General features: G+C 53.5%; 5 protein-coding genes across 5 annotated transcripts; 3 read left to right on the top strand and 2 right to left on the bottom strand.

The window, feature by feature from the left end:
• Positions 1–1,584: 1,584 nt before the first annotated feature.
• Positions 1,585–2,699, top strand: N0V96_004915 (uncharacterized protein; the record flags this gene model as incomplete). Its single annotated transcript, XM_065757260.1, has 3 exons — positions 1,585–1,731; positions 1,775–2,018; positions 2,092–2,699. The coding sequence occupies 3 exons, from the start codon at positions 1,585–1,587 to the stop codon at positions 2,697–2,699; spliced, it is 999 nt and encodes a 332-aa protein (XP_065614029.1).
• Positions 2,700–3,284: 585 nt separating this feature from the next.
• RPL44 (60S ribosomal protein eL42) lies at positions 3,285–4,084 on the bottom strand (the record flags this gene model as incomplete). Its single annotated transcript, XM_053194787.2, has 4 exons — positions 3,285–3,324; positions 3,387–3,571; positions 3,667–3,758; positions 4,081–4,084. 4 exons carry the CDS (start codon positions 4,082–4,084, stop codon positions 3,285–3,287), a joined length of 321 nt encoding a protein of 106 aa, XP_053047667.2.
• A 3,591-nt stretch (positions 4,085–7,675) lies between these two features.
• Positions 7,676–10,051, top strand: N0V96_004913 (uncharacterized protein; the record flags this gene model as incomplete). Its single annotated transcript, XM_053194788.2, has 2 exons — positions 7,676–8,088; positions 8,143–10,051. The coding sequence occupies 2 exons, from the start codon at positions 7,676–7,678 to the stop codon at positions 10,049–10,051; spliced, it is 2,322 nt and encodes a 773-aa protein (XP_053047668.2).
• Positions 10,052–13,899: 3,848 nt separating this feature from the next.
• On the bottom strand, positions 13,900–15,607 carry N0V96_004912 (uncharacterized protein; the record flags this gene model as incomplete). The annotated part of the gene is made up of 2 exons (XM_053194789.1): positions 13,900–15,067; positions 15,138–15,607. The coding sequence occupies 2 exons, from the start codon at positions 15,605–15,607 to the stop codon at positions 13,900–13,902; spliced, it is 1,638 nt and encodes a 545-aa protein (XP_053047669.1).
• Positions 15,608–18,533: 2,926 nt separating this feature from the next.
• Positions 18,534–20,258, top strand: PCT1 (choline-phosphate cytidylyltransferase; the record flags this gene model as incomplete). The annotated part of the gene is made up of 4 exons (XM_053194790.2): positions 18,534–19,069; positions 19,185–19,535; positions 19,628–20,030; positions 20,121–20,258. 4 exons carry the CDS (start codon positions 18,534–18,536, stop codon positions 20,256–20,258), a joined length of 1,428 nt encoding a protein of 475 aa, XP_053047670.1.
• Between the last annotated feature and the right edge of the window lie 5,480 nt (positions 20,259–25,738).

The raw sequence follows: 25,738 nt of genomic DNA, 5'->3' as shown, positions 1-25,738 counted from the left end.
AAGAATGGGACCACTCAACATCTTCAGAGCAAAGTATTGGCCTTCATCTGAGCACTGCCATAGTTGATGAGGACGGATTTTCTAAAGAGGAGCTAGGATTGGGTAGTTGGAGACTCAGACACTCGCTAGAGTGTCTCTTCAGTGGCGCAAGAGATTATCATCTCGGAAAGGCTCTTCCGAAATGGTAGGTCCTATGTTTGCGTAATATGCCCAGCGTTTTTCTCGATAGGACTATATCAATCCAAGACTTGGAGCTCACTAGATGACGGAAGAAAGGTAGAAAGGGATGGTTCATTGTTGATGTTTGATTTGTACATTCCATCAGGTGTTGCAAACGATGAGTGAGTAACGAAAATGATCACTTCGACTACTAGGCCGATGGCGAGAGAAAGCTACGAATATAGAGCCACATTGTATGCAATTTTCAAACGTAGGTGAACTGACCTTTGTCCGCCAATGCCATATTCAACTTTGACGGCTTATCATAGTAGTCATACTCATAGCCATATGAAAAGAGTCATTGAAGGGAGGCTGACTTCTTCCAGCTATTGTGGAAGCCAGAAACAAATTTACACATGGTAATAGGGCTTTGTAGAATTATCTAGTTAGAAACAATGACACGTCTATCCAGCGAGGAGCGAGTGATGTTTCGTGGAAATAGTCATACGTGAAAGGAGAAAGGTAATGGAGGAGACAGATGAGAAAATGGGGAAAGGGGTGTGGGAGTGATGATGTCTTCGCTCTGTACTGAAGTCGTCTCGCATGTCCGTAATTCGGGCATACTAGAAAACGAACAGGACCCCGAAGTTCTTAATTTCTAGTCGTGAAATTGGAGGGGAAAAAAACAGAGGAGAGAGAAGTGTATGCATACGCACCTGGAGTCTGGCCATCCAAGCCCTCCACTTCGAAGGTCCGATACCATTCTCCCAGACTACGGCGTGTACAAAAGCGTCCCAAACGCCACTAGAGCTGCGACCTGCAATGCTCTGCAGCAGAGATTGAGCATTTGCCCCCGGCCTGAATCATTAGGATGAAGACAAACGTGCGATCACAACTTCATCAGGTGAAGGTAATAGCATGCTCCACAGTGAACTCGTCTGCAATTCAGAGGCCTGAAGTCAAAACAAGATGAGCCCCAGGGGCAACAACATACCCGATTGGCCATGGCATCGCGGGAGGACTCCATATCATGTGACCCCACACTGAGTGTGTCTGGCTTAGTCATTAAAAGCAGTCTCCGCCGGTGACCGACGGCACCCATCCGTCTCTCCGTCCGTAATTGGTTCGCAGCTCAGGTGCAGCTGAAGGGCGTATTGATTGGCGGTGACGACAACCTCACTCTTCAGCTACCCAGGTTCGTCAACGGCTTTAGTCCTTATTCGACTCACCGGGACTCAATACGAAGTCCAGTCTTGGCGCTTGACCTATTCTGTTCGCGTCCACTATCCGTTCTCTTTCCGCTTTTCGTCTAAGCCTCGTTCTTCAGAATACCTATATTCTCGTGTCTTTGTCTATCTGTCTGAGACTTGGGGAAATATCTAAGTGACACTACATTCCAAAAACACAACCTCCAAGACATTCGACATGGGCTCTGAACTCGTCTCTACCGATGCCAAGAACAAGTTGGAAGACTTGTCTGGCATCACGATCCTGCCCGGTCAAAATCCATATGAAGCCTTCATTAAAGCTTGCAATGATAACCCAGTAAAGTTCAACCTCCAATGCAAGCCTGTAAAAAGAGAGCCTCCAAATCTGATGAGTGACAATTCCGTAGGCAGAGATCCAGGCTCTTTACCAAGCTCACAGAACGAAGAGGAATGAGCAGCAGAAGCAAAAGTTTATTGCTCCCGACTTCAAGGAGCTCATTATTGACCCATTTCTCCTGAGATTGGAAAATCCAGAGATGGAACCGGGCTTCCAGGACCCTCGCAACTGCTTGGTCTTTTGGGCGCGGCCGCCGGATCACATTGTGCAACTTTCGGCTCATCTGCAGTCTTTGCTTAAGAAGGCCGCACCGAGTGAGGCCTCTAAACAGTGCAACTATGAGAATCATTAGAGACCCCCTTGACTAACACGGAGAATCTTCAAAAGGTATCTGGCTCATGCCCCAACACAGAATGCACCTTACAACCCTCGAGGTGACGCACTCCAAGACGCCCGAGGAGATCATCACTCTCACGAATAACATGCGCTCGGCGATCCCCTACATCACGGACTACACCTACTCCCACAGGTCCCGTCTCGTAAGACCCATGATCTCCTACGACCTCTCCGCCTTCGCCGTCTCCTTCCTCCCGGCTTCTGGCGAGCCGCCCCTGAGCCCGGCCCCGGCGCCGACCGCCCAGCAGCAGGCCGTCGTGCAAGGGGACGACTACACGTACCACCACCTCCGCCGCGACGTCTTCACTCTCGCGCAGTCGTCGGGCGTGCAGATCGAATCGAGATACCAGGTGCCGAGCGCGCACATCACGCTGGGTCGGTACCTTACGGAGAAGGACCACGATACGCCCGAGGCGAGGAAGAAGTGGGTTGAGGCTATTGATGAGATCAACGCGTGGCTCGAAAAGGAGGTTTGGGATCGTCCGGGTGCCGAATGGATTGGGGAATGGGTTGTTGGGCAGGAAAGAGGTTTGGATGCCCGTAATGGACAGCTGTGGTACGGAGGCGGGAGGACGATCAAGCTAGGGGAGGGCTTCTGAGACGGAAACCTGGCTGGGCGCCTCGGCGCCTGGGCGTGTTGCAGAAACGAACTCTCGATCTAGATGAGGGATAGACGGCATGGCGGTGATGACGCGGCGGATCTGGTTCACATTGGACAAATAGATGGGATGGGAGTTGAACATGATAACGTTATTTCGTGACTCAGTTATGTGATTGACCGTTTGAGCCTCATAGAAGGCATCTATCTTCTAGCGACCACAGATTCGGGAGCCTGGGCATGTCTCAACAGGGACAAGTTCATCCCACCTCGAGTGTGATCACCACCCTCAGGACAAACCGTTTGTCGAGTTCCCACGCATTCCGCAATTTCTCTTGTCACTTGTTTTTCTTCGGTTGTGTGGTCTCTCTAAGCGCGGGACAGCAGGTGAGGGGTGAGAAGGGGAGGGAAGCTTGATGAATTGCTTTTGGTATCCGTTCGCAAGCAAGGGCTTTTATTTGTTCCCTATGTAGAGTTCCTCAAATGAGAACTGGTAACCCTCTTCGCCGCCATTGTTCCAGCCTGATGATGATCCGTGTGCCGTGAAAGGAGCCATAAAAGTCGGTCGACCGAAAACACAATGCGTTTAGAAAACGAGGGCAGCACCCTTGGTCTTCTTGTCACCACTATGAGGGTTGTCAGTATATGATTCGAGATCGCGTTTGTTAGATAGGGGATGATATCATACCCCAACTCGAAGTGCTTGCAGCGCTTCAGGGCGAGCTGGAGCTTGGTCTTGCACTTGATGCACTCCAACCGCAGGACAACCTTCTTGGTGGTCTTAGCCTTCTTGTGGAAGACAGGCTTGGTCTGACCACCATAACCGGACTGCTTTCGGTCGTAACGTCTCTTTCCCTGCGCGAACAGCGAGGCCTATATCAAACAACCGTTTAGTGAACCGTCCGGATCGTGTGGCGAGAGTGCGTCGCTAGGATTCGGTCGTCGCGCGTGAGCGTCGTTGGACATACCTTGCCGGCCTTGTACTGGGTGACCTTGTGCTGGGTGTGCTTGCGGCACTCCTTGCCCTTGCAGTAGGTCATACGCGTCTTGGGAATGTTCACTGCACCCAAAGTCAGCCTCCAATATCCATCGTCAAGACTAATTCCATCTCGCAAAATTCATGTGCCATTGCCGCAGCCGGATCGATCCCCGTAAAGCCTGAATCCTCTCCCTCGAGCGCTGCCCTTTTGCCGAATGTCGTTGTGCGTTCGTATCGATATTCGGACAGCATCCCCCCTCCGTTCCCAAGTAATTTTTGTCGATCGCGAATCGGCGGCGACACAACGGTCGGCGAGGGTGGCATCCTTCTCTTTCTCGAATCGAGTCCGACTGCTGGTAATGACACCCAAATAGCATAGCATTTCATTCTAATAAGGACTTACCCATCTTGGCGGCTGTTTGTCGATTTCGCTTGCCGGAGTGTCGTGACGATGAATTTGTCGGGGCCGGCGGGGGGAAGTGAAATTCAGTCGTTTTGCTGAAAATGTCGCTTGTGTGCGGGTAGGGCAGGTGCACGCTAAGCAATTTCCGCTTGCAAGACTGGTGTGGCTGAGGCGAGGTTCAGCCTCAATTCCAGGCGATCGGGCTGTCACACGTGACTTAGGTCGGATCATGAGGCTGGAGCTGGCCACAGCTGAACCCAGCTGGCTACCTTGTAGGAACTTGGTCAAATTCCCGGCCCCAACTCACTCTCTGTCATTACCTATGCACGCCGGGCCTTTCTTTCGCTGACGGACAGAATTTCTGCAAGTTGCAGCTACTAACCAAAGTTCACCAAACCTTCGATTGAGCTGGCGAGAACAAGCCTTTCGTACCTGTTGAGCCTATTTACTCTACGAGGACGCGACTGGCCGATGACTAAGAAGTTTCTACATCGTTTCCCGTCTGGATCTCCCTGGCTAATGGCGCTTGACACTTCCGTCTTCGCTCCTCGCGTTTCCCCCATAACCTTGTGGTGAAAAATCGACGAACCGTCCAAACACCGAAACACACGCCGTTCAGATCTAGGGCGAGCGTAGTGATCTTGGTTAATCCATCGCGCGTCAGAATAGTGTTTCCATGATAGACACGCAATCCTCTGTTTCGATCTCGCCCTATCTGGAAAGTCCCAACTCACTTTGCGACTCGGACGAGTCATGGCCGGCGAGGACAGACAATCAGACTCTCAACAGACTCACGAAGACCAGCGCCGGGACCTGGCCTATGCCCCCTCCCTTCTTCGACTCGACAACCTTCCCGCCTTCTTCCCCTCCAACCTGAACTTCCTCACAACTCTCGCCCGTCCGCCCTCCCGAGGCTTTCTAACAATTTCAGCTGACAGACGATGTCATCGCACCATCGCAGATATACCCCCGCTGTCACTGGCACCCGTGGCCAGAACTGACGTCACTAATAATCCAGCCTTTATTTTCCATTAAGCCCAGCTTGGACCTTGCGAGGCGTTCTATTCGAAGCTCAAAGGGAGACAGTTTCGGAAAAACTCTACCATCAATCAGTGACGCGATGCCTCTACTGTACGGCTCACGCAGGCCCAGGTGTCACTTGCCCAGCATGACGCATATTGAACACTATCCATGAGGCTCGGGAATTATCATCGTGGTTTAATCCAAACCAACCTGGTATGCCTATTCAGGCTTCCTGGTCCACGCGCGAAAAGGTTAGTTTAATTGCTTCACGACGAACACTTGACCTGGGGAGAGCTCGGTCGAAACCCATGATGGCATCCCGTCGATGACGGCGGGCCCCTAGTCTCGACGACTAGCCCGAATAGGATGCTAGAAGCCCGTCCCTCACCCTTCATGGCCTCCAAGTTTAAAGAACATCAATCAATTTGACGGGCGGCAGGGCGGCAGATTAACGGCTTCGGCACACTATGGCCAACCTGTTGTCCTTGAGTACTTCTAAATCCGTGTCGACTGTTCAAGCCGTGGTTCTCATGCCATTACTTGGGGCAAATATGATGGCTCAGATTGTTATTGATCACCAGCTACTGCAGGGGCGATTCTTTGTCAGTGCTTTCAATCCTCGCCAACGAGGAACGCATAGACCTCGAGATGGCAATACTACTCTTGCAAATAGAAGCACAGGGTCCAGCGGAAGCCAAGACAGCTGAACAGCCGGAGTGCATACGGATGAAACTTCCACGGCAATGAGGTAGAGAGCCTCTTGGTGTTCTCACCGTATAGTTCAGGATCGGATTGCATGCCAACAGGTCACGCATTCCCACCACCTTACAACGATACTGACCGGACGAAATAAGATCGAATTGAAAGCGAGACCCGACTGAAAGGGCGTCCGCCTTGCCTGAGCCCGAAGCTAATTGTGCCGGTATAAAACTTTGAGTGGGCGAGACTACGTTCGGCTCACCGTCAGATGGCCTTCCGGTGGCGTTCATTACGACGACGACGTACCAGAGAACGAAGATGGGATTCTTAGGATTTGGACCATACGAGACCACACCGATACAATTAGGGATCATGGCCTTCCTGATTCGGTCTGCCAGAAATACAACGCCAACAAAACAAGAGCCGCAACAGGAAATGGACGATTTGAAGGGTTGTGGCGCCCCAAAACAGCCCACTCCCTCCGCGGACGGCAGAATTGTAGTGCTGCAGAGCGGATGGAATGGAACGAACAGGGCTGGAGCGACGAACCACGCCGTCCCAGCGCCGGTTTTCCGCGCCCCCAGAAGAAGCCCAGTGCCGGTCTCTTTTTCTCGAGTTTTCCCCCCAATTCGCTTGCCCTCCGTCTTTAACTTGACAAATCGCACCACCAAACTCGCAACGTGGGTTGAGCTTGGCATGAAACGTCGCCCAACGCCGCAACGTCGACGGTTTCAGATGCAGCAGCTCCCGTGCGCTTCAACCACGTTCCTTGCATGTCCACACCTTAATTGACGCCCCGATTCACGTCCCAGTTGCTTTCTTTAGCAACAAGCTACAGCCACCCTCCCTGTTCTTGGGTGCCGTGTCGCGAGCAGAGTGAGAGAGGAACCAAGTTAACCAACTGTAGTTCTTGGTCCTATACCAGACGGATCTACGCATAAGCCAGGTTTGCCAGGGCCCCACAAGGGACGCGCAACCCCTTCTCACACTCTCGAGTCTCTCTTCCTCTTTCCCCTACCAACGAGGCGCTGATCCCATACGCTCTGATACAGCTCCGCGAAGGCTGTCTTGCCTGTGCTGCAGATTCGTCCGTCCAGCTGGCGTCCCGGCTGTGGCGGGTATCCGAAAGATCATCACCAAGGTCCTTATTTTTCGGATATCGGAACGCAATGGGTCTGGAATACCACCAAGCTCTCGTATGGTCTCAGTAAGGCCGGTATGGGCGATGAGGTTGGGTCCAACTCCTGAATACGGGACCTGCCAAGCTCATTCAATCCAAACGATACGATGATGGGCTTGGAAGCTGGGGAAGGGATGGAAGAAGCACTTCGTCCGCAACAACTTGAGGCTCATTGGCCCCTTGTCCCCGGCTTGGCGGCTCAAGGCCAATCCTTGCTCGCTCCCCGCGACGTTGGGAGCTGAGACAGTCTGGCGTGGGAATGGTGGACAGTCAAGTCAGAGCCAAAGAGGCAAGGAGGCTCGGCAGTCCCCGAACCCTGGACATCCCAACTCAGGCCGACTGCTTGCCTCTCTCTCCGCAGATCAGCCCGGTCAACCAGCCCCCGGCTGCCGACTGGTCGGTCCCATCTGCTCGCTCTGTTGCATGATATGTGAGTTTTTGTGTCTTCTATACGTCCAACACTCTGTGCAGGGAGTTGGCTTGTTTGAAAAGTAAGGTCTGAGCCGGTGTCTGGACATTGGAAGCAAAAACGTCACTTGCACAATTGTGTTCCCTTCTTTATAGTATTAACCTTCGCTGTTCCCCCTCCCTCGCAGTCCTTCTTGCATTCGACCTTTTTTTTTCGCTAGGCCAAGTTTCCATCACCAGATGTTTTTGTGATACCCAGATACCCAACTACTCACTCCGGCAATCATGGAGCGAGCACACTCTCTACTCACCAGCACGACACGATCCATCAGCAGCAGCCGGTCCAGTACCCGTTCATCCCGCTCAAATTCATTATTTCAGTCAACCCCAGGACAGGAGAAGGGGGAGTTCTTTCTCCCCGCACCAGCCACTACGATCCCACAACCGAAACTCCGGGTGCGCGCGATACTAGGCCATTGCCTGTATCGCAGGGTTGTGATATGGACGGTGACAATTTCTATGCTGATCGCGCTCGCGTACCTGAATACGCCACTATACACCCGAGATGGAAAGATTTTGGGAGATGATTACAGAATAGGTGGAATGGGCGGCGACCCAAAGAAGCAAGGAAGGCCGGCGCCACCAGAAGAAGACCTCATTATCGACAGTGACATGCCGCCGTGGCTCAAGTTCAAACAGTGAGTGCAATGTCGTTTTCTAAGAGCTGTGAACAACCCGCTAATGCTATAAAGTCTAAACGGCTACTTCAACGGTCTGAAGTCGATCGTTCCCATTGCCAATCACACACCTGAATATCCCAACAACTCTTTCCCGGCACCCGTCACAACCGTGCCGATTTACCATGATACCCCTCCTACTCCCACTCCTTATGCAGCTCACCCCAACTACGCGTCTACTGAGTACCAGAGAGATTACCATCCTGTCAAGGAATGTTTTGTCGATGAAGAAGACAAGATCGCGGTCCCCGACATTTGGGCATTTGATGGTGTCCCCCAAAACCAGCCTGATCCGGCCATCGGCTCCCACACCGTGCTCGGCCTGCGCAATGACGTTTGTTTCGATCGATTTGGCCGCTACGGCCCCTACGGGCTTGGGTACGACATTCGCGAGGGAGGCACGTCTCAGGGTCAAGATACGGAGCAAGAGGGAGCTGACGTCGTTTGGACCAAGACTGGAAAGATCGATTACAGCCGTGTTGACTGGGGTGTCGCGCAAGATCGATGTATCGAACGCAACAGCGCCCGCTTCAATAATGGCACTAAGCAGAGCACGTACGATTCGATTTTCAGTGAGCCCGAAACCAACGAGACTGGAGTCAAGCAGATTGATCGAATTGCCGTCGTGGTCCGCACCTACGTCGGATTTGAGTGGACACAGCTCGCCATTGTCAACTTCCGCGCCATGATCTCTGAGCTCTCTCTCAAATCTGGCGGCGAGTACAGTGTTCACTTCCTTCTTCATGTGAAGGATAACGAGGCTGCCATCTGGTCGGACCCCTCAGTGGTGCAGGGCATTCTCGATGCCAATGTTCCCACCGAATTCCACTCGCTCTGCACTCTATGGTCGGAGGCCGAGATGAAGCTTTACTACCCGGGCCACTTTGCCGACGCCATCGAGAACCCCTCCAACGGAGACATTCACGGAGTTTACCGCAGCGCCCAGATGCCCCTCCAGGTCTTCGCCCTTCAGCATCCGGAATACGCCCACTTCTGGAACTGGGAGATGGATATGCGGTACATTGGCTCGTACTACGAATTGCTCGACCGCCTGGGATCCTGGGCCAAGCAACAGACTCGCACTCTTCTCTGGGAGCGGTCATCCAAGTACTACATCCCCGCCGAGCACGGTTCATGGAACGAATTCGCCAGTGTTGTCGAGAGAGAGCTCAACGCATCTGGCCGCCGCGCCATCCTGGGCCCCCAGATTTTCCCTGGTCGCATGTCGCTGAAGAGTGAAGAGGCTGGCGCCTCCATTCTTCCCGCTTCCTGCGCCCGCGGCGGCAATCCTGACGAGTGTGGTGTTGGTGAGGATGCCGACCTAATCACCTTGAATCCCCTCTTCGACGCCGACGAATCCGGCTGGGTTTTCGCCAAGGATGTCACTGGCTACGAAATGGTCTTTGCTCCGCCACCACGTCGATGCTCCATCGTCACAGCCTCACGACTATCCCGCCGACTCTTGGCCGCCATGCATGAAGAGATGTGGCGTCTGCACCACAGCATGTTCTCGGAAATGTTCCCCGCCAGCATGGCTCTCCACCACGGCTTCAAGGCGGCTTACGCACCTCATCCGGTATTCCTGGACAGAGCATGGTACCCCTTCAACACTATCGAGAAGGCCTTCAACGGCGGCCGCGATGGCACTACGGGAGGTCACGGCAGTCCCTTCGACCTCAAGAATGAGCACAACCACAAGGGTACCAGCTGGTACTACAACTCGGAGTTTGCCGGTCTCCTCTGGCGCCGATGGCTCGGCTACCCCCAGATGGATGGCCGCGGCGGTAACGGCGGCCGCGCTGGCGAGGGCACATTACGCGGAGGCCAAGACGAGGAGTCCCACAAGGACAGCTCTGGACGCCTTTGCATGCGCAGCATGCTGCTGCACCCGATCAAGTGGGAGAACCCGATTGAGCGGAATTAAAGCGCGCGTTGGATTTTTTTGTTTTTTGTCAGGCATTGAACTGTCGATGAAAGTTTTTCCCGTCATCGAGATGACAAGCGGAAAGCGTATTGCAATTCCCAAGGTTTCTTTGGCCCTGGATTGCAAAAGTTTGTTTCTTCATGTTGTTACACCCACCCCTTTTCTTTTGCATTTACAAACAACCTGGCTACATAGAGTGTACATATCGAGAGAGAGAGAGAGAGAGACTACGACGACACAGTACGGATTGGGAGGTTATACCAGCCGGGGGATTCTACGGTTCACAACCCACAGAGCATTTGATTCTTCTTGCAAGATGAGAAACAGGATCGTTTATTCCGTGGGAGCGAAACAACACACTACGCAAAAAGAGCGCTGACAAAGTTTCGTGGACGAAGCGTGGAACGAACAAAAAATCTTTTTGTATATAGAGCGCAAAATCATCGCTCTTTCTTCAACATTTTCCAAGCACTGTTCCTAAAACAGAGAAACTCACACATTCACATACTCAACTCTTGAGGATGGCGAGATATTGCGACGGCGTTTGGGGTAAATTGGACGAGCTTGGGGCCCAAGATTTTAGGTTCTGGTGTTTGACGGGGCAGGTAGCGAGTGTGTCAGTCAGAGACTGAGTGGCAAAAAGAGAACACTTTATTCCACACATATTTATGAACCGCCCACTCTATGTGCTTTAAGCTGCCTCGTTAACGGATACTTGAGACGAGCAATATCAGTGTTGATCAGCATGAAATTCACAGCGTAGCATGATTGAGGCTCTCCATGAAGTTAACTGATCAGTCGACGAGGCGTTCGTCGCAAAGGCGGAAAATGACAAAACTGTCAAGTTCGTGAGCCTCACATTTTGAGCAAAAGGGAAGAGGGAACTCGAGTTTGCCCCGGATTCACAGTGCATGCCATGACTCTCCCGACCCCTCCATCTTCTCCGCGTAACTCCTCCGATCGCCTCGCACTTCCGCCCGTTCTCCAGGTCTGGAATGCCACCTCTCCACGGTGTAGGTAGGGCCGACCCCGGCGAGGCCTCCTCTGTCACATGGCAGAACAAGGTATCGCCCGTGAGAAATAACGATGAGAGACGGCTCGCCATTCTGTCCATAGAAAGGCCCCGAAATACGTCTGGCGATCACCGGTGTTTCTGCTGGTGACTGGAACTGGTACATGAGCCCTAGATGGCAGCTTTTCGCCGGTGGGAGTAGCCCTTGGTATTAAGTTGGGGGCCGCAGCGGCCGCGCGCGCGGCTCTGGGGCGGGAAGAGGAGTAGTGGAAGTGGGAGTGGGAGGAGAGGGGAAGGGCCTAGAGAAACCAGGAACTCAACTCAGGTCCAGGGCAAGGTGAGGTCCAAGAAAGTATATTGAAGCATCCTTGGTGTGCGGTTGCAGAACGGCCATCCCTTGTCACATACCGGCCCGATGGGGGAGGGGGGTCCAGCGAGGAGGAGTCCACGCAAGGCGGGAAACCCGGGTTATAGTATACCTAACATTGAAGACGCGGCCTCCACCTCCTCTCTCTCCACTCCTCTTCTTCGTCTACGGTCTTGGATGAGACCGGGGAAGAATAAAGATCCAAGGTCGGTATCTCCGGACGAACCGAACGTCGGTTGTTTCTATTCTCGCTTTCGGGATGAGGTAAGCGGAGTAGACGCATGGGCTCATGTTGTCTTGGCGGAAACCCCTCTCCTCTGTAGTAGGTGTTCCAGAGAGATGAAGCGTGAGGAAAAGCCGCGGCTTTCGGGCTGTTCTCCTCAGTGATATCAGGTGGTGTGATAGTGTGGTATATGTCTAATTGTAAACACGAGGTGGGGAATCGCTGCAGTCTATCTGGTGCTGTACCTGATGGTACCTAGATCCTCGGACTATTGGTGGCCTTGGAAAAATGTCAGATATACCGGATGTCTTATTTCGTCCAAACATGGCGCGAGTCTATTCTCGAGTGCTTTCTACTTTGCCACCAAAGTTGGTCATCAATACAGATAGATGAGCATTTCTCCGCCAAGTCAGGAACATGTCGGAATTAGTGGGATAATGGGATTGAGTTCTACTGTGTAGACTAACTCACAGCCACGCGGGTACCTTATATCGCATCGGTGTATTTGGTCCTCGGCAGATGGTGGTGTAGATGAAAGGTACAAAGTCTGAATCTCACTAAGCACCCTTCGGGTCAATTGGGATACGAGCGGAGAACGTCGACGTGAACATCAACGAAGGGCGATAGGGCGGAACCGGCGGGATGGCGGGTTTTGCGGCACGATCACGGAGACTAAGACTGCGATTACCTGAAAATTATTTGCTTATGAACGCGCCATCTGGTATCAAGAGGAAGAAATGGTGTAATATAGCTTGTACTGTAAGATGACGAATATCGAGGTGATGTCGTATGTGCCCGGATCCGAAAAGCCCGAGACCCCGCGCCGTAGTGTGGGCCGGTGGCCATGCCGATAGATGGTTGAAGCGGACTTTCGGTCAACGTCGTTGTTCCTACAGGGTGAGAGCTCGGTCACAAGTCTTGAATTCGACACTATGTCTGTCCGAGTAACAGACGCAGCGACAATGCCCACTTGCTATCCTGACTGGTAATTGAGGCGGAGTTTTCGCCATAAGTCTCGATAGTGCTTGAATACTTTCTGGCATGGTCGTATTCGCCAAGTGAACTTCAAATTCTTAGATCACCTGTGGCTGTTTGCCAACAGTCCAACCCACAGCATGAGGTATTCGTAGACAAAAGGTCAATCAGGATCCGGTCAATCAAGACACGACATACTTGTGGCGTCCAGAGGTGCAAGGGCAGAGAAACATGCAAGTCTTCTTCCCAATGTCTTGAAAGACTACAAGAGATAGACAATAGGTGTTGCCTTATGGCCGGAAAGAGCAGCAAAGGTTGAATTGTCTCAGGATGGAGACACGAACAACACCGCGCGGATCAACCGAGAATGGTCTGCTCAGTATAAATACTTACCACAAATCGAAAGTAGTTAATCGTCACAGTTATACGACAAGGGATACGAAGCTCTTGACTGAGGGACCCGAACTTGTACAAGATACGAAGATTGTGCTCCGTCTGCCTTTCTATCTTCAGCAAGATTGTGCCTCTACCAGCAAAGATATCACCACCCTCTGCTTCTTTTACCTGGTGTTCCTCATATATTCTCCATGTGATATATTTCGAGGGGTACAGTATGACGGTAAGACGCGTGGTGTTGTGAAGAGAATGGGGTTAGTAGACTACTGATGATTTCGAATAAGCCGTCTTGGCCGAAATGTTCCCTCAGCTGAGCCTCTGACAACTTGAGGCGACTGCTCCCAAGCAAGCCAAACTCCGAATGAGCGAACGTATTTGTACATCCACAATTCCCAGACGCCGTGCTTGGTTATGTTCTTATAGTCTGTGATCAAACCCAAATTGAATCTCCTACCGCAGCGACAGCAGTTACGAAGACACGCCTTTTGGGCGGCGGATATTTTTCTCACCTGTTGGTCGGTGCACTGAGAGTCCAGCACTTTCTTGCGTGCTTGTGGGAGGAACCTTGTACGGATACGTGATAGCTCAGCCATAGAAGACACAAGAGTCATTCTTGTCAAAACAGAGTTGAGTATCGGACGCCAGATGAGATCGCTCCAAGGACTCTTGTAGGGCCATTTTGTCTATTTCGCAGCGTATGGCTTATACCCAGCAAATATTTGCTCCTCTCTACTTAGATTGAATGGATGAGGGACTCCAAGTTTTGACGCCTGAAGCTGCAAGACAAAATGAGATGGCCAAGTGAATGATCATGACCCTGAAGTGCCCTCTTGAGGTCTGGTTCATCTTTGTCTCGTTTCAATTTCATAAAGCTGCTACCAATCACCATCACCCGCTGTCACAAGGCTATCAAACCTATTTCCCCTACCCGTCACAAACCTCATCTTCTCATCACTCATATCAGACTCCCCGGGGACATCACCAGTACGATCCGGAAGCACGTCCTCGATAGCCCACGCAATCCTTTCAGCACCCGCCCGCGCGCCCGCGAGATTAGCAGCTCCGGGTCCCAAACGTAGCGCGGCAAGTCTTCCTGACATGAAGAGCGGCACATCCTTTGACCACTTCAAGTCATCGTCTATGCACGGCAAGCCCCCGTGGCCGTGAATGGGATGCTCCCTTAGCATCGTCTGCAGATACGGCAGGCTCGCGTAATCCGTCTGCACGCCTGTAGCAAAGTAGATGAAATCCATACCCGGCAGGTCCCCTTCAGCAGCCGGCGGCTCCGTCTCGACGTTCCAGACCTTCTTCTCCTCGTCAAAATGAGCCTCGGATAGTTTGGTACTCGTCAAGAGACCAAGGCTGCCCCGCGCGATATGCTGCTTCAGCCGCTTCTGGTACGGGGGCGTGATGCTGCCCCCGCCCCGTGCGCTCTGAATCTGCTGCAGCCGCTCTTCATCCGAGTCCGCGGACCAGAAGTACGCCTGCTCGACGTTGCGGAACTTGCCCATCCACGCAAGATCGATATCAAACGGCTTCACTTTGCAAGGGCCGCGCATGAGGTGCCAGACTTTAGTCACGCCGCGCCGGATCGCCAGGTCAGACAACTGCGCTGACGTCAACCCGCCGCCTACGACGAGGACATTTGTCGTCTTCTTTGCCGAAATCTTGGCCTGCACGACAGGGTCGGGGAACTTTTGAATTTGCATGCTGTGGCAGACTTGAGGCGGCGCCGAGCAGCCGGTTTCGCTGTTGAGGCCTATGACGGGAGGGATCGTGGGCGCATTGGCTGGGCCGACGGCCAGGACGACTGTTCTCGCGTAGTGTGTTCCCTTGTTCGTGTGGACGGCAAAGACGTTCGCATCCGGGGAGACTTGCTTAATGGTGCGGTATTGGATGTCCTCCACCTTTTCGTTTTGGATAAGGCCTTCGCGGAGACCGTAGCGGTCGACGATGCATTCGCAGTGGTTGGCGAAGAGGTTTGTTGGGGGCGTGAAGTAATCTTTGCGATCTCGTTCGTCAACTTCGACGACAGCGTGTTGTCTATGAGAAAGCCAAGTTAATATAGTTTATAAGGAAGTACATATACGAGGGGCGAGGTGTCGCTGCTTACTTTGGGTTTCGTGACTTGAGCCTCGCCTTGCGCAGGTGCTTGCTAATCTCCTTTCCGACGCACGCCCGAAGCTCTTGCAGTTCGTTTTCCTGATTCCGCTCGTGAGCTCTGGCGAGCAAGGCATCGCGGTCGCTCGGGTCGACGTGGAAGAACATGGGGCTCCGGAGGTGAGTGATATCGAACGTCTTAAAGAGGCGGTTCCAGCGGTTCATCCACTCGTCGCCCGTGGCGTCCAAGACTAACGTCGAGTACCGCTGGCTGCGTTCCGGTGTTCTCTTCTCAATGATGTTGCCGTTTCGTCTGTTCTTTAGGGGCATCCTTCGGCCGTACTTACGGATCCAGTGATACCGCTGGTGCTCTTCGTCTGTGAAGAGGGCCGAGGGAGAGTGTTCGCATAGGCGAGAGGCGACGGCTAGGCCGCAGGGGCCGGCGCCGATGATGAGGACGTCGTGGACGAATGCTTCTGTCATGATGAGATAGAGGAGTCAGGAGCCAGTGACCAGCAGCATGTAACGTCAGAGGTAATCGAAGAGAGGTAGCCCCCGTGGGAGTCAGACGGTTTTGTTTTCCATCTTATCAACTCTTGCCCCGAACCTGCCTCTCTCAGTCACCTCGTCACGACGGACTTCCACTTACAGCTATTTCGACCTTGATGGCCAGCTAAGAAGGGCTGTGAAGCCCATGATAGGTAGAGGTGGTGGCCGTGATCCCTGTCCGGTGTGTTTCTGATGGCTCCATCTCAGCGCTGGGAACCTTGATGGCCAACGGAATGGAGCAGAATGAGGCAATGGCGGCGGGAAGGACGATTCATGAGTAAGATATGTTTCTCACGAATATGACACCTTGAAAGAGGAATGAAGAGAGACCGCATTTGTTCTAGCGAACGTGGAAAAGAATGTCCGAAATGTGTATAAACCAAGATAACCTAGGGCCTAGGGGACACTCTTACACAACCCTCGCGGTAGCCAATTCATTGCTACATCAATGATTTGCCATGAAAACATGCCTCCGAAGCCAAGACATAAGACTCAATCACCTCTATCAATCATGGTCTAGCTCCTCTAGAAGTGGGTGCATTGTGAAATGCTTTGGTAGGGCACGGCATCTTGCCGGGCTTTGACCCGAACTGATTCTCCGCATTGCTCCACAACCGGCGATCGTCCGGGAATCCACTCATTCCGGTCACCGATCACTCGACCGGCTGGATGCTTCCGCCCGTGCCGATTCACCCGATTCCTACGCTGACCCGACTGGAGCATTTCACGGGCCGGAATTACTGAATAACGTCGTGCCAAATCGAATGGTACAAAATTGCGAATCAGCAACCGATTCATGCAGCGGCTGTATCCCGGCCAAGTGGGTCGAGCATGGAGACGCATTAACTATCTGCTGTTGAATATGTTATACAGACCTTCTTCGCATAGTTGCCCATTTCGGTGTTTTGACTAAGGTACATGGCGTCGTCGATGACTTGCGATATTATAGCAATGGTGCTCCTGCCAGGAAAGCTCAGTCAGGTCCTGAAAGGTTGCTACCAACTCGGAACGATCCGGGGTTCAACCGAACCACCACGTGTCGACTTGTCGCGTCTTTTTTGGCTCTCCCATTTGGCAGGCGTGCAAGTGACAACTGGCAGCACTGGCTTCAGAAACGGTACGTAGCTTTCCAGAGCAAAAGGTAGGTGAGGTATACCACAGTAGGTAGAGCTCCTTCTCCGTGCGGCCGTGCCCCCCTTCCTCCACATGAAAGAACCCACATCCTCCCCAACAGAAATCTCGTCATCCCTGCCGGGCAGAATTGACCCGCAGAAGCATTTTTTTGCGTCCATTTGGTATTCGACCATTGGCTCGTGTCAGCCAAGCCACGACGTCCTTCTTCCTGGACTTTCTCTAGCAAGTGGCTCCTCCCTCGACGTAATTGTGCAGTGCATAGCTCCGTTCAGCCACACAGCACGATGACGCCACTTCCTTGCACAACGCTGGCAATTACGACAGAATCCGCCTCCTAAACCAGCAAGACCAGCTGTGCAGGGGAAATGATGGAGGAAGCACCAGCTGCACAAGCTTGGAGCCACAGCACAAGCCGCAAATTTCCCGTCGGGGTGGTCTTGCTCTCCATCCCGTCACCTTCGAACCCCCCCTGCTCCTATCTAGTAGGTATACTGCGTATGGCATGCCCCATGCTCCTCTAACGAACAATGGACGCGGACAGGGAACAAATGCGTGCCCCGGAATTCTTTCAGAGCGTTGGAAATAGGAGGGGTGCATACTAAGGTATTTCTGGGTTCTTTTTGGGTGCCGGAAAGCTATGGCATGCTCGCATAGAAATTGAAACCGTGTTTTTGTGTGTGGCCAAATCTTGATGAGCATCGTGGCATTTTCCCAAGTCGTGACACGCGACTGTGGTCTAGACTGAGTAGATACGAAGGAAGGGCGCTATCCAATAAACCAAAGGATCCAACCCCAAAATCACAAGTCAAGAAAAAACAGAAGCTCTTGTTTGATACCAGACGACCTACCCGCGCTTGACGAAGCTTCAAGTCCTACACCGCAGCAGCTCAGCTACCTGAATTGACACTCTTGATCCATCATCGAGTAACCAGCCAGGGCCAACCTTAAAAAAAAAAGTTTCAATCCCGTAGTCCGCGTCCCGCCGACCGGACAAGACGCTCCTCCCCCCACTAGCTGCAGGTCTGGTTCCGTCGGGTATCATCATATGCGCATCTGCCTCCTCTCGACTTCGCAATCTCTCAATCACCCGAGCACCTCCTCCTACTGGACTGGACTGGCCTTGCCGTAACCGCGTAAGTGTACACCGACTACCAACTTAACACCTTCCGCCCTCTTTCGTGTCCCATTGCCCTGCCCGTCAAGCATCGGGTATCCTGCAGCTCTACCTCGTTGGCACCTTGCACCAAACAGAAGCCGTGTCTACTTCCCCCCCTTGCCCCGTCCTGTCTGTCTGTCTGTCTGTCCATCTAGTCTGTCTTGTCCTCGCCTTTCCGTCTTTTGCCCACGGCATCATAATCATCATCATCATCATTGCCTTACCCACCCCTCCTAACTTTTCTAAACCAAGGCACGACACCCACACCTTTGGGAAATCTAGAAACCCAGCTCCAACTTCTCCCGAGCCGGAATACCTACCAACCTGCAAATCCAACTTTCCCATACCCTACGACATAGTACGCCGATCTACAGGGAACACCTCGCTCGACCCATACAAACCCCCTTCCTTACCTAAGTCGCAACTAGCAAGTTCACGCGAGAGGACGACTGAGACGCCTGCTGCTTGACGACACATACTACCTCACCACCACTACCACCACCACCGGCACAACCACCTTCCTACCTCGCAACCTCCCCCTCATACACACTACGCACAAATAAAGACACCATGTCTTCTCCCTCAGGTTCCTCGGCAGCAGGCAAGCGGAAACGCACCAACGCGACGAACCCCACCAACATGCCCGACGTCGCCGACACAGTCGACGCCGCCCTCCAGGCCTCGTCGCGAGATGCCTCGGGCGAGGAGGGCGACAGCACTGCTCCCGAGTCCGGCCGTATCGCCGGCCACCGCAAGACCGACTCCACATCCGCCGGCCACCCTCCTAAGAGGCAACGTGCCAACTCGGAGCGTTCTCACGAGACGAGCTCCAACAACCAGCAGACCGCCGCCGCCGCGCAGGACCACTCTCTCGACCCCGGTGAACCCAGCGACACCACCGAGGCCAGCGTCGACATTGCCGAGCGCGTCGGCCGCAAGAACAGCCGCAAGCAGGTCTCGATAAAGGAGGACGAGAAGGATGAGGCCATGCCGCCCCCGCCCACTGGCAAGCTCACGCACCCCGTGGGCTTCAGAACCAACGATCCTCCTGCTGGCCGGGCCGTTAGGGTGTACGCTGACGGAGTCTTTGATCTCTTCCATCTCGGGTAAGTCTGACCAGTCCCCTTCTCCTGGAAGACAAAGGAGCTTGCCTCCAACGTGTCTTCCCCATCTCTCTCTAGCAAGGAATTCATCATGCTGACTCTCTTGTCCCTCTCGCAGTCACATGCGCCAGCTCGAGCAGGCGAAGAAGGCCTTCCCCGACACCTACCTCATCGTCGGCGTCACTGGTGACGCCGAGACGCACAAGCGCAAGGGTCTGACGGTCCTCTCCGGCGCCGAGCGCGCAGAGACTGTCCGGCATTGCAAGTGGGTGGACGAGGTCATTGAGAGCTGTCCGTGGATCGTCACGCCCGACTTCCTCGACGAGCACAAGATCGACTACGTCGCCCACGACGACCTGCCCTACGGTGCCGACGAAGGCGACGACATTTACCGGCCCATCAAGGAGGCTGGAAAGTTCCTTGTTACCCAGCGCACAGAAGGTGTCAGCACGACAGGTATCATCACCAAGTACGTTCAAATCCCTCGGGTTATCTCTTCGTCTCTATATTGCTCCTCGGAGGTTATGGCTATGAACAACGACTAACCGCTGCCCTATCCAGGATCGTCCGCGATTACGAAAAGTACATTGCTCGTCAGTTCAAGCGCGGCACGTCACGCCAGGAGCTCAACGTCAGCTGGATCAAGAAGAACGAGCTGGACCTCAAGCGACACGTTCAAGAGCTGCGCGATAACATCCGCACAAACTGGTCCACTACCGGCCAGGAGCTCTCTCGTGAGCTGCGCCAGTTCTGGCCCGCCTCCCGGCCGCAGTCCCCCGCACCCTCTGCTCGCACCGCCTACATCCAGAACGGCGACCTCCTGGCCGCCGCAAACGCCAACGCGAGCAAGTCCCGCCTCAGCGTCGAGATACCGACCACGCCTGGTGGCACGCCCGCCGCGACGCAGTCCAATGACTTTATCACGGGTTACGCATTGGGTCTCGTCGGTGGCGTCCGCTCATGGGTACGTTCTACCTCATCTTCGTCTGCATTGGGAATGCCGCTTTGATGTACACTTCATTTCAGACACAATAGCTAACAACGTCACGCGCAGATGACCAAGAGCAAGCGAAGCGATCAAGATAGCCCCAGCCGTCGGAACAGCGACGACGAGTCAGAGAGCGACGGCAAGAGCCCCCGCGGCCGGGTCGTTCCTCAACAGTCGACCGCCGCCACGGCGAGCACCTCATAATTCAGCGCCGATTATTCTCAATCGAATCTAATTACTATTGCACCGAGTCACCGGGTGAGAGAGATTGTGGGGAGGGAAACGAACGGACCTGGACGGTCTACACAAAAACGAAAGAGAATGATGCTGGAACACACGCCCACGCAACCCCACGTTTTGACTAACTAACTGCTGTTGTACTTATTATTGTTGGGCACTCTTCGTCGTCGAAAAAAGAAGAGAATGGCGTTTTGAGAGTGTCTTGTTACGTTACCTCGAGAGGGCAACTCTGTTGCAAAGGCCCTCTCTCTTTTGGTTATTTTATTGCATAGAGATCTGCTACTGTTACCACATAGCTACCTTATCCTCCACGAAAAGAAAACCTCAAATTGTCGGAACTACCATGTAAAGAGGCTACGTGCTTATCTATCTAGCTCTATCACATGAGCTGGCTTGAGCAGGAGCAGTCGTAAACTATAGGAATCGTGAAGCTAGGGCCTGAGTCAAAGATTCTTCTGCTCAGAGACTTTGTTACGGCAACATGATTGGCCAAGTGCCTTGATCGGTCCGGTTGCACTCAAGACAGGAGGGAAATGCGTGTCATACTCGCAAGGCAAAAGATTCGGGGTTCACAAATCATCCCAACTTTTGGACCAGAGCTTCTGATGCCGGGATAGACCTGGCTCGTAAAGCTACCTACCTTGGCCGTTGAGCTCCTTCCCGCTCCTATCCTTTTTTCTCCCGCAGACTTACTTACTTAGCAAAGGTCACCTCCTCACAGACGCACACCCCGCGAACCGGGGCGGTGACCGACTCCTGCTCCGTGCTGTGCCATTGTGGTTTACACTTTCTACTGGCCCCCAAGATTTAACCGCCGCGAACTTTTGACTACATTCCCATCACATACAGCGGTGATTTACATGATGTGACGAACATGATGTGACGAGAATGAGAGAATGAGACGGTGCTACCACGCTTCTGCCTTACCACAGCGCCCTCGGCTTAAAGCCGTTCGCCACATCCGACATGCGTCTGCCTTGACGCCCGCGGGGAGCTGCCGGATCGTGGATTCCTTTCAAGCAGGGGAGGGGTGAGCATGGCATGTAGCAACGTCGTTCTTGATCGTCTTACCACAGGGTAAACACAGTTGGCGTACAGTAGCATCCATACCAGCAGAGCTCCTCTGGGCTGATCAGTTGGGGGCGTGCCCATACTCACGGAATAGAGGTCTTTGTTTCAAGTAGACTAACGGGAGGCGTTGGCAGCCCGTTAACCCGTCATCTTTAGCGGATGGGCCCGTCCAGGCCGCTAGGCACATCGTGAGGCTGAATATCCCCCTCGCGCCAACGTTCGTGGCTTTGATTGACAGGATGTCATCCTCGTCTAACGGCATGGTTCGTCGCATCATTCGCACTCGCATGCTGCTAGAAAGCCAAGGGTATGGTTCGCCGGAGACCCTACCTTCCTAGGTTGGAGCATCAAGTGTGCCAGAGTTCCCATCGGCACACCATTATCCAGGTAGATGCCGGGTCAAGCACCTGGGCCGCGAAGTGGCGATAGTTGAAAAGAGTAGATTGGCACGGTGTTCCATTTTCTTCACCCTCTGGTGACAGATTCAAGGTTCCAACGGTCTTCGCACTCGCACTCGAGCCAGGCGGGTGAGCCTATCAGGACAGAACGGGTTGCAATCTTCTCGGCCGCAAGCCAGGTCGCCCGTTCCAACTGCACGTCTCGCCAAGGGTCATGTTGGAAGCGGTAGAGACCAAATGGTGAAAGTCTTCCTTGCTGATCACCGCCCGCGGGGATGGTTCGGCAACGCTCCTTACCGTTTCCCCGCCATGGGGCCAACCATTGCCATGTCAAGCTCGACTTTCATCCCTCCAGTCCAGAGTCCAACCCCCTCGTAGTGTCAATGACGGGAACAGGCCAAGGCCTTGCGGCCGTAGACGAAAGAGGCAACAGACTCGTGCATTTTCGAGGTCAAGAGCATCCCTTATTTTCGAACACGAGGTTTCAACGTTGCGATTTCGTTCAGCTCTCCGTTGGGGTCCTGTTTCGTCATCAAGGCACGTTGTCAATTCGCCTAGTCACAAGGCTACCCGTTCCTTGCATCCCACATACCGGTTCGTGAGCTGGCCGACTTTCGCCGCACTCCGACTCAAGCATGGTACCTGCATTGCCGCAGCTCGGATCCGCGAACAAAGAGCCTCCGCTATGAATCTTGAGAGCTGCTTCGACAGCTGATCTTTCGGATGTAAGTGGCATCATGGGGTCCGCAGCTGTCAAGCAGGTACACTCAGCCGACATTCGAATACGGGACATGGCGCATATTGTTACCTCCAGCGACAAGGCAGCAACTTAGGATGCTGAGTGCTGTTGCCTCTGCGAAGGGAAATACATTTCTTCAAGATGGAGTATGTCGGCTGCGCTAATTTTGGCGCCAGGCGCGTGGCTCGTTGTGGACAAAGTTGGATCCGAGGGCGTGAAGAACCTGGAGACCGGTAGTTAAGTGATAGATGATAGGTTCCAGTATGAAAGTGGCGTCCTCGGGTTGGTGACTCTAGCCGCCCATGGTGGGTAATGGGGGCTGAGTCTGGCGATGTGATGGGACATGCGTGACGGGAAGGCTAAGCAGTGATCCGGTGGATAGAGGGAGTGCGGGTATCCAGAGCCGCGTCGCGTGTTACCCCACGCAGCAGGAGCGGCTTGGCTCCTTCACGGCCTTCCTACCGAGGCACTGCCCCAAGAATCTGGTGGAGTGCATCTCGAAATCTGTCTTTGATCTCAGATGAAAGGAAAGGTGCTGGCAAAGGGCAAAAAATTCCAGGTTGGAGCCCACTCCTCGGATAGTAAGGCTACGGCCCGCAGGTCACACGTGCCATTGGTGGAAAGTTGTCCAAGGGATTTGTTAAGACCATGTGTTGAGCATGGCAAACACGCCTTAGTCCGCAGGAACACGAGGAATCCCTCGCTCCGGGCCGCTCGACAGGATCCTTTCAACGTCCGAACAGCTGCAGTGCAATTCTCGTCAGCTGGGTTATGGATCCAGTGAGGAATACTCAAGGTTGTTACGATTCATTGCCTGATCGATGTCGCCTTTGCACAGTATTTGATCGGGAATTCTCTTGCTTTGGCAAGGGCTGGAACCGTGTAGAGTTGATGAAACCCGGTTAGAGAAGGGCTTTGGATAGACAAAGCTGTTGCCGATCGGACAACGGTACGGGTCTCTTCCTTCGGTTGTCTCGGCCTCTGGGTTGGACGGGCGCGTCGGGCGGTAAAGGCATGCGCAGGCAAGTTGACAGTCGGTCGTCGATTACGTGAAGCTGTTTGATGACTTGCAGCAAGGCAGTGAGTGAAGGATAGCACCACCGACGGCCTTGACAGCAGGTACCTATGGTGCGATGAATGTCCGTGGCTGATGCGGGTTGGCTGACATCCAACCGAGAGAAGAGCCGCGGGGTGGGTGTGTTGCTTCCACCGGAGCAAGATTGGGAGACGTGTCTGGTGAGGAGAGAACAGTCCGCGATCGTCGATCCTGGGGCTTGCTGGACCGCCCTATGCCATGCAACAACCGTGGTGACGGGATGGAAGAGATGCAATGCATCGTGGATCGGGCTATGTTGTGAGCGCCTCAGGGCAAGGATGCCATAATGAACTCACTGCAGTGTGTCGTGCGACCAAATGGGCACCGTACTGGACGTAGCCGAGCTGTACCAGATGGTTTGCAGCTGGGTTGGGAAGTGGTGCAATCCAATACTTCAGATGACAGTGGCAGAACCAACTGGTTGGATCAGGCTGCAGATGAGACCAGTGTGCAATGGCAGGGTACCAATTTGGATCCGGGCCGCTCATTTAGCTCGCTGGCTGTTGCACGGAGTCGCATCCGGAAGCTTAGAATATCTACTGTGTAGGTGGCAGATGGCAGCACTTGTCGAATTGTACTAAAAGAATATCTCGACCGCAGAACGCTTGCCGAGTAAGATGATGTGATGGTGGTATGTGACGAGACGTAACGGATCTTCTGCTCAACTCCCCCCTCCTTGCGAGGCGGGGAGCCGTTGGTCCTGGCGCTGCCCTACGTTCCCATGTCCAGCATGGCTGAGCAGCTGTCAACAATAACAAGATGCAAAAAATTTTCATCGGTGATGTTGACCGAAAACTGGATTCTGTCGATGGGCTGGTACATAGTGGTGATGATGCGAATTTCAAGTATGGAGTCCTAGACTTGCATGGCAGAGGTCAATCCGGTTCGTTTCCGTGTTCATGCTGGATGTCTAGGTCAAACGAGGCTTGAACAAATGGGGTCGCCGTGGCCGTTGACAGCTTGATTTCTTTTGGGGACGAAGTTGGTGTGGTGAGACCCCTGTTCAAATGTCGTCGGTGTGACAGTCAGCCCAACGGGATCAAGCCGGGAGACGGAAGTCGGCTGCTAAAAATACCATTGGGTTAAGCGCCGACCCTTGTTCCTCTTCCCCCCTTCCCCTGCCTACATATTGCCGGCCACCTTGAATCACGGAAACTCTGGCAAGCCGCAAGGCGACGATGAGCATCTTAGGTAATGAGCCTGGCAGGCACTGCCGGTGGGGACCAACTCAATTTTCACGGTCGCTGAGGTGATCCATTCCCAAGCAATTCATTACCAAATGTCTGTAGAAGTGTAAGTGAAGGCACCGCCAAATAGGCCAAGACAAAAAGTAGGGCAGTGTGCTGCAATGTCATGACTTAGACTTATACCGCCATTTAGGATGAACCGGGAACTTCCCGCGGGATTCTCTCCACCATGTTGAATTGCATCTTGGCTGGACTATGGAAGCGGCGCAGAGGTGATAGGCATCAAGTTTCCTGGACAGAAAAAGTATGTATGCGATTGCGCCGTGAAGAAAATGCAACGGCGTGCAAGTCAAAGGGTCGTAGTAGGAATCCAGGCGCAAAGCGGCACAGAAAGTGTTGGGTGAAGAAATCCGGCTCGATGTGGGTGTTGTGGATGGACGGAACTGTCTGTAGTAAGGTGGGCAATGATCAATGGCAAGGCATCAACGGCACCCCAGAGACCCAGAGACCCAAAGACCCAAAGACCCAAAGACGTCCATGCCCGGGCCCCAGTTCCAACCGACAGATTGTCGGCCGCAATGCGCCTTTCCGGGATCGAAGGCGACGTTGACACCTTAAGGCAAGGTGAGGTGCCTTACGTGCGAGTTTACGTGCGGAATCCTACTGTGTAGGTAGAGCACGATGTTGGCAAGAGCGACGGTACCTCAAGGTAAGGTAAGGTCGTGCCTCTAATCGAGTCCGAGCCGCTCCAGTGAGGTCCACGGGAGTTGCTGCCTTCCATTCGGAAAATCTGCGGTCCAGCCAACCTAAAGCACCTCAGCGGCGGTAAGGTGCGAACCTACGGAGTACCTTGGGTAGGAGTACCTTACTAGGTAGTACCTACCCAAGGACCGGTAAGGTAGGAACAATGGACCAGAGTCACAACGGTCCGGTCGATCCTTCCTCTTCCCGTC

The sequence above is a fragment of the Colletotrichum fioriniae genome (genome assembly GCF_027942845.1).
Source record: "Colletotrichum fioriniae strain IMI 355084 chromosome Unknown scaffold_5, whole genome shotgun sequence".
In the NCBI taxonomy this organism is placed as follows: domain Eukaryota; kingdom Fungi; phylum Ascomycota; class Sordariomycetes; order Glomerellales; family Glomerellaceae; genus Colletotrichum; species Colletotrichum fioriniae.
The sequence above is the reverse complement of the archived record's forward strand: the minus strand, read 5'-3'. Positions and strand labels throughout refer to the sequence as shown.